The 12,432-nt window shown below is 30.7% G+C and overlaps 1 protein-coding gene across 1 annotated transcript; it reads right to left on the bottom strand.

The window, feature by feature from the left end:
- Positions 1–5,190: 5,190 nt before the first annotated feature.
- LOC129292477 (uncharacterized) lies at positions 5,191–5,523 on the bottom strand. Its single transcript, XM_054930028.1, has one exon. It carries the CDS (start codon positions 5,521–5,523, stop codon positions 5,191–5,193), a length of 333 nt encoding a protein of 110 aa, XP_054786003.1.
- Positions 5,524–12,432: the final 6,909 nt, after the last annotated feature.

Consider the following 12,432-nt stretch of genomic DNA (forward strand, 5'->3'; position numbering starts at 1 on the left):
ATCTAATAATCATATTCAATTATGTTTCAGCTCTAATTATGGGTCTAGTATCAAGTCAGGCCACGCGGGCATTGAAAGAAAAAGAACATAAAGATTTAGTATTGCTATGTCATATGCCACGGCATGAATCACGTCTGCTGCGGTGCACAGACATAATTGATATGAGAAAAAGGCCTTTCTGTGCCATGCACCGTGACACATATAGCATCTGCCACAATATATAGCCATTTTCTACAACATATCAATTATAAACTAAGACAGAAATAGAGAGGAGAGGAAGGAGAAAATGAGGAAGGTGTGCTAAACTTTGCTAAGATTTGTTCTTGGACGACATGAAGAGTATTTTGGAAGCTATAATCACCATAAGTAAGTATCATACTCATTAATCTCCCTATCTCTTCCATATTTATGAGTTTATGATTAGGGTTTAATATTGGAAGATGATTTTCGATTTATATAGGTTATGAGTTCAAATCCCTTGACTCAAATGAAGTTAATAGGAATAGATTTGAGTGTCTAAAGCTAAAGCTAATTAATTTTGGTATTTTTGGTTGTTGAACTTCATAAATATTCAAAAATTATATTTATGAGGGTTGTTGGAAAAGGTAAAATGCCATTAATAGGAGCTTAATGGCTCATTAATGTTATTGGGAACTAAAAAGAGTTAATAAACCTAATGGGTAAGCCTAAACTTCTACAAACTGGGCATTAGGTACCCTAAAAGTGGAAATGAGAGTTGTGATGTGTGTGTTTGGCAATGTTAATGAGTTAAGAAATTGATAATTATAGGTTAAGCTCTTGGATACTAATTTGGCTTGGAAATTCAAGTTTAGAAGCTGCAAATATTGAGGGGCGAACTTTTAATTTCTCAAATGTTTGAGGTAAGTGGGATAACCCTATTCTAGGTAGTTATATGTCAATTAATTGTTAATTATAAATAATGTAGATTGTCACATCCATGAGTTAATTTTAATGTGAAAGCATGTTAATACTCTTGATTTATGTTTTCAAAATATGAATGTTCATGATGTTATATTTGGCTTGTATTACAAATGTGAAATCAATGTAGTTTTTAAGCTATGAGCATGCATATACTGTTGAGAAGATGAATGTAATATTAGGTTGAGGTAAATGTGGATTAATAAAAAAATATAATATTGTGTTAGGCTGTAGCATCAATAGACCCACGAGGTAATGGTGAGCCTAAGTAGGGCAAAAGACCCTAGAGGGTGTGGTGAGATGTTACACTTAAAAATAGAAATAATGTTGAGAAAATGAGATTTGTGAAAATAATTAGTCCTCGCATATGGCATGATTATTTAGCGAAAGTTCACCTAGGGATTGAGAGTAGTTAAAATTCATATGATATTTAAGCTACTCTCCAATGCACGGGGGTATAACCTTGTTCCATAATTTATCAAGGAACTATTTCATAGTTTGTTAAAGGACTAGAACCTAGCTTTCACCACCATTTTATCGAGGAGAATGGCCTAGGAAATATGACACCCTAGATATTCAAAAGTAGGAAAATCAGTAGTCCAAGAACGAGTCATGTGATCTTTAGCTAGGTTGCACCTCAGGATTGGTGAGTTTAGGTAGTCTGGTCACACGAATAGAGCCCTATTCAATGTTATAGCCTACAATTTCAATTAGAAGAAATAAGGAGGTTATAAGATTGGTTGATCATTGCCTATGTGAACTTATGATGTGTCACACACTTTAAGTTGTGGAAAATTGTGTGTTGTGATAGTCATAGTCACATTTTGAGTGTCTTGTGATTATGTACCTAGTATGTATGAGATGAAAATGTGTTAACTAGATTAATAAGTTATGATGTCAAGCATGTTTTAAGAACTTGGTTTCATATGTCTGTGTTTAATTTTAATTAATATATAACTGCATACGATAGTGTTCATAGTCAAGTGTTACCTCAAGTGTACAAGTCATCACAAGTATAGAATATTTCAAAGTTATCATTCCTATAAGGATTTAGGCAAATGAAGGTTAAAATTCACCATTAAGCTTTAAGATAGGTTGAATTAAATCAAGAGTATGTTTGTGTGAAAGTAATGAAAATTGGATCAAAATTGTTTTAAAGTAACTAAAATTGTTGAAACCTTAACTTTCAAAGTTGAAGATTTAGGATTAACTCTCCCCTTTATATTTCATAAAACTTAAATCAATTCCTCTCAAATAGATTCTTTTAATGAAAATAAGTGTTAGTCTAGGATTCTAATTTACTTGAAAAATCTTTCTCAAGTTAAAATTAAGTATATTTACAAACACTAAAATTTTAAAATCTCTTGAAAATAATTAGTGAAAACAATTTTTAAGCTCCAATCTTAATGTAACTATAAAGGGTTAATAAAATATCTCTATTTTATTAATAAAACCATCCATTTATCTTTGTAAATTTTAAGTCCAACATTATTTTATCTAAGTTCTCTACCTAAATTAACTCTCTCAAGTACAACTCAAGTGAACAAAATAATCTAAATAGTGATCAAGCACTTAAAAACATTAAGCAAAGGATGAAATAAAAACGCATATATCATTAACTACTAAAAGAGAGAAATATTCAAGTCTTAATCCATACAAAGGTTTAAAATAATCCTATAACAAGAGAACTAGCTGCCCATGCTTAGAAAAAAGCCAAAAATGTCACAATATACAGCATTCATATTAGAAACAAAGAGAGAAAAGGGAAGAGAAGAAGAAAAACTGAAAGAAATCTACTTGAATCTCTTTAGATCTTTAATCCTTGGCAAATATCCTTCAAGAACCCTAAACACTAGTAGGGCAAGCCTCAAAAAATCTCTAAAAATTGCAGCTCCCTCTTTGGAGGTGTGTTTATGGCTTATCTATCATAATTTTTTCATTCTGCAACTCAAAATGCATAGCATAATTTAGATCATGTGCCACGGCATGTTGTTAGTGCATCGAGGCACATATGGTAAAATGTTGAATTGTGCCATGGTGTAGCATGCCGCGGTGCTTCTGCATCTCTAGGAACTCCGTCTCTGTGCCACATGCCCATAACATAATTTGTATGCACCATAGCACATGACATATAATCTCTAATCTTCACTTTTGGCTCTAATTTTTCTACTATTATATTTTCATATGCATCTTTAAACATCATTTAGCTATCTATTTTTAAAATTACCAAAAATAAATCACTTGAAATAGTAAATACAGCTATGAGATCTTTCAAAGTTTAAAATCAAGGTAAGAATTTATGCAAAATTCTCAATAAATTTTATTTTCTTGGTCAACCTAGATTAAAGCTCATTTTCCTATATTTAAACCTAAAATATTCACAATTGATCTAATTCATCAAATAAAGTGTAGGAAAATACGCTGAATTGACATTAATTTTAATAGGTTATCAAGCAGGTTTTACCTTAATTACTGAGTGACTAGACTCACCCCTTTCATTTAATACTTTATAGGCTCTAGCTCTGGTGCAAAGAGGGGGAAGGCTCAAAAGGTTAGGAATTAGTTGATTCCTACAGTATACCTCTAGATTATGTTTGTTTTATGTAATAGAATATTTTATGAATTCTGGGTCTCATATTATTGCACTTGTACTGTTTTATTGTTGCAATTATTTGAATTTTATTTTAAGCCCTAAGTAATTGTGTTTGACGAGTTATATATGTTGAGAGAGTCAAAGCACCAGTGCAAGTTCAGAAATGATAATTTAAACATATTATGATGGTTTTTGATGCAAAGCAAAGCAAATTACCTCCCCCTTCTATTTTTGGTGAAAAAAGGGGTTGAGGAGTGATTTTGTGTTTTATTGATAGTTGAGCATGCATGACATGTTGTATTAATAGTCCTAAAACCAATAGACATGGTCGGGGTGTTAAGAAAAACTTTTAGCACTTATTTTGAGTTTTGGACACCCTCTGTTTGTAAAAAGTTATAAAAAGCGGTAAAATTATATTTAGGTGTCCAATTTCATGGTGTGATTAGTTTTGAAAGTGAAACCTATGCCATTATTTAGTTAATAAGAAGAGCTTTTATATAGACACCTAAATCATGTCATTCAAATATCGGATAGAGATTTGGGGTGGGTCAAAAGTTTCATGATTCTACTATCAATCTATTGTTATTTGCGTGCAACATGCCGTGGCTTATGGGCAGCGTATTACCCTATCTTGCAGCAAATGAGTTGTTCTTCACTTGTTTTCATTCTTTTTCACTCCTCTAAGGTATCACGTACTTTTGTAACTTATTTTGATTTTGACATAAGAGATTATGATTGATTCTAAATTCCTTTTGATTATAAAAACTCGGGATCCCTTATTTTGAAACTAAAACTTCATAATCTTCTAATTAGGTTAGTCATTTGATTATTATGAGTTTGTTTGATTAATTGTGTTTAGTAGTGAGGGATTTTACACTTTTAATTTGATAAATATTATAAAGATTTAATAACTTTAATTTTATTTTTTAAAATATAAGAATTAATATTTTAAATGATTAAAACTATAAAAATTGTATTGCACCGAGTTAAAATTTAAGAATTGAGTTATAATCGAGTTAAAATTTTAAGGATTAAATTACAATGAGTTAAAATTTAGGGATGAAATTATAATTCAATCAAAATTACTATTATAGAGATCAAATAATTAGTTTTTTCGTTCATTTAACTTGGTTATCTGTGAACTTTTTTTTTTAATTGGTCATGGATTTTTTTTTTCTATTCAATTTGGAATCTCTCTCTTGACAAAATCTTTTCAAATTCACGTGGTTAATTCAAAACAATTCATTTCTAAGAAAATTTGAATTCATTTCACTCTACCAATACTAGTAATTATATATAATTTTAAATATATGATTTTTGAGATTACTTTAAATTTGAAACTTTATTTATAATTTTTTTAAGAGATGGAACCTAAAATTAATTAAAACAAAAATACTCTTACGTGCGCCATTAACACATGCTCTACAATCATTTGAACACATGGCTTCCACCATAAGTAATTAATTAATGCCACACGAGGTAGCCCATGTGACTTATTAACAGTCCCATCCTTCATTACAACACACAGAGGACTTGGAAACACGTTCCCTCCCTCCTAATTTATTTTAAAAGCACAATAATTACTTCACATCACAAAACATCACCTAGAAGCTCCAAGCTCGCAGAACCTGCCAGCTTGATCGACCAGCATTCTCACTTTAGAACCGACCTCCACGTGCATCCTCGGAGCTGCCGTGTCTACCACCTTCCCTACCACCGGAGCCGCCAAAGCCACCGGAGCGCTCATTGCCACCACCAGAACGCTCATTGCCACCACCGAAAGATGATTCCTTGTGTCCACCACCGAAGGATGAGTTGTTGTGGCCACCAGTTTCAAAGTTTGCACCACCACCACCACCACCAAAGGATGATTTGTTTTCATTGTCACGGCCGGCGCCACCGCCGAAGGATGATTTGTTGTGACCGCCTTGCTCATGTCCTCCTCCATGAGCACCGCCGAAGGATGAGTGATCGTGATGCTGGTGAGACATGATGATGATGATGATGAGAAATGGGAATGAATAATACAGAAGAAGAAGAAGAAGAAGAAGAAGAAGCCTGAGAAGTGGATGTGGTTGAAGCAGGCATGTCTGCAGGTATTTGTAGATGAAGTGCCTGAGGTTGATGTGTGGTCAGTTCTTTGAGTGACCACAAATGACCTCAAGGGGGAAGATAAGATGAAAATAAATATCTGGCTAGAACTTCGTGGGAACATGCACGTGCTTTTATATTTTGTAAATTATAAATATCATCAAATCGGAAGCATCTACACATATCCAATGATAGACATGGTTCTGGCAACGTGCTGGTTTTTACTTTTAAAATTGTTGAACCCAGTATCAATGTCATAATAAAATCTAAAATTTACATAAGAACTAAGATACTATTCATAAGACTTGGATTAAATTTCATGTAATGCTATTTTTTTTAGGTATTTTAAGTCTATATACTTTCCTTCCTCTATGATGTTTGTCCCTATAACCAGTGGTGGAGGGAGGGGGACCAACAAGGGCTGCCGTCCCCTAATTTTCAAATTTTTTTTTATATTATATGCATGTTACATACTTATGGCCTTCCTACAATTTATGAAAATATTGTAGTATATATATATTTTAATTTTGGCCCCCTTTATTCTTAATTCTTGATTGTGCCCTGCCAATAACTTTTAGATGAATATTGACGTGACACAAATGATATTAAAACTACTAATTTATCCACTTACACTATTAAGTTTGTGTTGAGGTGTTAAATGATTGCTAAATTGGATATTTTAATAAACAAAATAAATTAAAAAAAGCTACATTAGATTAAAAAAAAGATTGATCTAGAGTCTAAAAAAACTCTAAAAATATCTATAAAATATCTTTAAAAATATTTAAAATGTACTTTAATCTTGATTTTAAAACTTTAAAACCTACAATTTTTTTTAAGAAAATTGAGTTTTCTAAGTATTTTAAATATCTCAAAAATATATTTTATATTTTTATAATATAAAAATAATTAATTTTAAAGAAATAAAAATTAATTTTAAAAAAATTAAAAATTAAGCTATTCAAGCATTCAAGCCGGTCTAAATAGGTACAAAAAGGTTAAGATCAGACTTAGCTATTCAAGCTTTTTTATAAGTTCAAGCTCAAAATTGAAACTTAAAGAGTTAAAAGAAAAAGGTAATAGGAGAACCTAAAGCTCTCGACCTAATCTCCTTCTAACTAGAGTCAATAATTCTGATAAGTCATCCTTATTCAAGTTATTGGATAAGCCCCAATTTTAAAAAAAATTAATTTTTACTTTAAAATTAGTTATTTTTATATTATAACAAATGTAAAGTATATTTTTGGAATACTTAAAAAATGTAGAAAACTCAATTTTTTTTTAAAAAATTCTGGTTTAAAGTTTAACAATCAAGATTAAAATATAAAATATATTTTTGAGATATTTTATAGATATTTTAAGTTAAGAGTTTTCCTAACTCCTTGTCAGTCTTTTTTTTTTTAATCTAGTGCAGCTTTTTTTAATTTATTTTGCTTATTAAAAAGTCCAACTCAACACCCATTTAACATATCAACATAAATTTAATGTCATTAGTAGACACATCAACAATTTTAACATCATTTATGCCACATCAACGTCACTCTAAAATTATAGAGACCAATATAATAGGAAAAAAATAAGTATAAAGATCTAAAATATAAAAAAAAGTTCAAAGACTTGTAACAAAATTTAAGTATAGGAACCAAAAGTAATGTTTTAATTCCCTTAAAATATGATGATATATAATTAGTTCTATTAATAAAAAGATTTGGTCACAAATTAAAATTTGATAACATTTCAAATAAAAAATAGTAAATAAAAAATTATAATCAAATTTAAAATAAAATAAAATAATTTGACCTTAACATATTTTTTTAATCGACTGAATTGCACATGCTCATATTTTGTATGGAGTTTGAGATGATCTATAAATATAAATAATGAAACAATTTCTATGAAATTTATGTTCTATAAAAAATATAGATTCTATTTTTCTTAGTCCCTCTAGTCCTATTTGTAGAAAATTTTTTAGAAGTAATTTTTAATCCAAAATATAGGACACTTTATAATAATTAAATTATTTTTTTTAATTTTACCTTTTCTTGATTAGAGAGAGGGTATTTAATGTAGTTGTAACATTATTTAAAGTTAATAATAAAAATGAAAGTACAAATCACTTTTTTATGATTTCAGAAAAAAACTTTTTCTTAAAATCCATGAAATGATTGAAAGTGTCTTACAATAAAGACCGAAAGGAGTATGTACTATTTACATCTAAATTCCTGATATAAAATAAGGTAAATGTGCAAATTTAGTTACAAATTATTTTTTAGGACCATTGAGTATCCCATACTATGAGATGATGCCAAAAAGATTAATTATAGAAAATGTAGCATCCACAACCTTCTGTCCATTTTGTTTATATCATGTTTGAATCTTCTTCTCCTCTTTGATTCTTTTCTTTTTTTCAACCACTCCTTAGAGGCGTCCAAGAGTGGTATCCCTCTTTGTCTTCAATGACCTTTGCATCTCTTCTTCCTTCTCTCTTTGGACTTTGTAAATCATCTCTTGCAATTGCAAGATTTAACCATCTACAAGCTTCAAGTCTATCAATTTCATGTTCAATCTTTCCCAGCAAAGCTTGGCAAGTTCACATCTTCCCTCCAATCCACAGTTGATTTCCCTTGTAACTGCAAGTCCCTCTACAAAGCTTTCTTCCAATCCTCCCTTTGCCCTCTTATCAATCTAATTCCTTTTGCCTTCTCAGCCTAGTTAGTTTCTCCACCTTCACAATTCTTATCCGTTGAGTCTTTAAAAATGAAATTAATTTGCACATTATTGCATTTTGGAGATGTAATTTTTCTTGTGAATGATATATTTGATTTTGAAATTACTAAAGAAATATTTGTGGGTGGATGAAACCAATACTTTCATATTTTTGCTTACCTTGAAGAAGATGCTAGATTTGAAGCTCTATTGTAAAGGAAATGATGAGTTCATCCTTTATTGTAGACATCATTTGTAAGGTCGTTGTTAATAATCCACAATTACCTCTAAAATCAAAATAATTATGACATTAACCTAAAGAATTAGTAAGTTTGTAAAATCATATAAATAGTATTCCAAGATTTTTAAACCTTTTATGCATTATATTATAACTTTCATAAACCAAAATAAGAGTGAAAATATGTTCATGGAAATATGGGATCCCAATTTGTATCAAGGCATTTATGTTTAAGTTGAAAAACAACAATCCATTGCAACAGAATAGAGGGGCACCACATCATTTCTTCCATGCACTGAGGAAAATCTTTCTTTGTATCATGTGCTGCAACGCATTGCTAGTTTTTGACAGCCCTATTATTGTCATTTGACAACAACTGGAGAAAACTTTCAATGCACCCAAAATCTCTACTTGACATCCAATTGAAATAATCTAGATATATACAAAAAGCTCTTTCAAAGCTTTAATGGCACCAGTTTCATTCACAAATCATTTTTCATTTAACAATTAAACACCCATTTGTAAACTCACTTCTTTTACCCTTTTAAACACAACTTGGGTGTCCAGAATCACTACCAAATGCCAAAAGTTCATAATTAGCATTTGATCACACTCAATTAACTAAACGGCACTTGTGCAATATACCACAGTAATATGATAACACTTATATAATGATTTCAACTCTCAATCCCTTGATCACAAAACATAAGAAGGAGCCAAGTTGCTATAAAATGTATTAATCATTCTTTACAATCTATGTTATCATTAATATCGTACTTGTATTATTTATTTTGATCTTGTCTATATTTCTCAATCAATCATACATGTAATCTAAAGCCCAAAATACAATACTTAATTCAATTCATCATACAGTGCAAGTATTCACAAAATATGAAGTTTCTAGTTAACAATATCATAAATAAATACACATAATGAAGCAAATTGTAGGAGGCCTCCAATTAAGAATCTATATTCCTAAGCCTTAATATTAACTTAAGCTAGCACCTATAAATATTGAAGAGAGAGGAGTAAGTATAACCACTTAGTAACCAAGGTTAATCTAACCTATATAAATATATGTTAATCAATTATAATAATGCAAGTGACATTTACACACATTTCACAAGTTTAAAATTTTCTTCTAGAGTGTTTGCTACAATCATAAAACTAACAATCATGTGGCTAAAATAACAATGATTGATACATATAAGGGAACACGATACTAACAAGCATGTGCCTCTGTCAAAATATGTAAGACCACAACAATAACAACCATGTGGTCATATAAATGAAGTGGATGATTAATGTCATCCTTATACCCTTTCGATACCTCCGACATGAAATTGTTAACTATTTAGTATGATTCATCCATTTGATTGGACTATCCATGCCTTTCAGTTATGAAGAAATACTTGACTAAAGCTACTACACTCACTTGTGAGTCATAGTTTTTCCCAATACTAACAATTATAGAGTGTCATACCTTTAAGTTAGCCTCCTCATGAATAGGTAAAGACTAGTTAGGTTTAAGTTCTTTAATAAACAAGTAAGACAACCCCTCAAAGAACAAAAGAGATAATAAAATATAAAGGAAAACCATCAAGATTTGAATGGCAACTAAACTACATGGATTTCAAATATCTACTCCTCTACCAATAGACAAACTCCCACCTCTAATAATCATGCAAATGAAATATGCTTAACACATAACATCCATATTTTCAAACATACCCCTTATATGAGGATTTCCAACATCATAGTCATGGCATGCAATCTTTTTCCCAATCATCATGATCAACACATCACATAATTCAAGAACTACCATATCACAATCAAAATCCATATTTCTCATTCATCATCACATCAATATCACATCATATTTTTCATGCATATTATCGTGTGTATGCTTGAACAAGTCATTCATCAACAATTTACAAACATGATCAAGTTATTAATTAAGACTTAGATCAATGATTTATGACACATTTGCAGTTAATATATATTCAAAGCATACTCATTTTGTTGAAATAAATTATAATCATATAAAACTAATTAACAAACAAATGTAAAAATTAAATTTTTTATGTTACCTCAAATCTTTAAAAGGTCAAAGGTTCGCTCCTCAATACAATTTCTTTCAAAGCTTTTCAAAAGCTTGATTGGTGCCAAATTATAATTAATTTACAATTAATCATATTAATAATCATTAATATCCTCAGTAGGATAATTTCCAACATCATATTCAACACTTTCAAAACTCTAAAAATCTTAATTTCTCACTTATAAGCAAGCCCATTAGGCTCATTACTTCCCTTTAACTCACACTAGCATCATTAAGCTCTCAAGCCACCATTATTAATATTTCAACTTTTCCAACAACCTCATTAATTGTCATTTTCAGATATTAATGGCTTCCACCAACCCACACTTGTAAAATTATCAATGCTAGGTTTAAATAATTTAAACAACTCTTATTAATTCTATTTAAGTTGATGGGTTTAGACCTAGAGCCTTTTTGGATTGAAATTCATCTTACTCAAACAAACCCTAACTTAAAACTTAAAAAAAAAAAGTGAGAGGATGGGAGGAGGAAGCTTGAAAGACTTACCTTAGGTGTTATCAAGCTCTAAATTGCTTTTAATCCTTTCAAATAGCAAGCCCTAGTAGAGCTCTTCACGTGCCCTTCATTTCCTCTCTTGTTTCTTTTCTATTTCTAGTCTCACTCTTATTTCCACAAAATCACGACCGTCCACTATGACGTATGCCACACAAGTCACAACATGTGATACAAAGAGCTCTTCTTATTTTTGTGGCTTGTGAGCCATGTGGCACAGAGGCATTTTCTCTCATTTTTCCCTTCCTAAGGTTCGGGTATCCCAACTCCTCTCTGAACCAAATTCTAGGGCTGAAATCACAACCTAAAACATTAGTTAGAACCCTCTAACTACACACCACATTAATTTACTTAATTAATCATATTTAACTTATTTTAATTAGGGTTAATTAAGATGAACGGTACGAAAGAGATTTTTTTAGTTTTGCTCAATCCCTTTCATCTTCAAAAGCTATATACCCTTCATTGTTAATATTGCCATTCTTTGATTTTTTTTTTTTGGAAAGTTGTTTTCCTAGACAAGGTTAGAGTTGTAATGCATGCCAGGTGTTTGTTTTTTTGTCATTGAACTAAATTTTTCTGAAGGGAGGAATTGAAGAGTGTTAAGAAGAAGAAGAATAATGAACTTTTTTCTAAGGTGCTAGAATAGTATATCATCCTTTCAACATGGGCACTCCATTCCAATAATGTTTTTGGACCTAGTGACTCTAAGCTTGTTTTGTTCATTCTAAAGTTAGGAAGATAGTTAGTTGGGCAAAGGTGGGCTTCCTTTTTCTAATGTAGCAAGAAATGAAACCTCATTACCTATTGAGTCTAATCTATAGGGATGAATCTGGTGACAGTGATGACTGGGATCAGATAACACACACAAGTGAAAAATCATGTGTGTGTGTGTGTGAGAGAGAGAGAGTGAGAGAGAAAGAGAGAAACTATGCTCTATTTCAAAGACTTGTCGATGAAGCTACGGGGGAATGAGAGAGAAGATGAAATCTAGAAAGAGAGAGAGAGTGTGTGTGAGGTAGATGAAAGCAAGGAGGTGTTTTTTGTGGTGAGTTCCATAAGTTTAGAAATAAACAGCCATTTGTGAAAAATAAATGGTAAGTATTGGATGCTCCTCTTTCCATAGTTGATAATTTTTTTTTTTTACCATCATACATATAGAATATTCAATGGTCTTTAGGAAATAATTTGTAATTAAATTTATACATTTATCCTATAAAATATTTAACTCGTCAAGGGTTGGCCTTGAAT

The sequence above is a fragment of the Prosopis cineraria genome, unplaced genomic scaffold (assembly GCF_029017545.1).
Source record: "Prosopis cineraria cultivar Desert tree isolate PC_DT_omini unplaced genomic scaffold, ASM2901754v1 PC14, whole genome shotgun sequence".
Lineage (NCBI taxonomy): Eukaryota > Viridiplantae > Streptophyta > Magnoliopsida > Fabales > Fabaceae > Prosopis > Prosopis cineraria.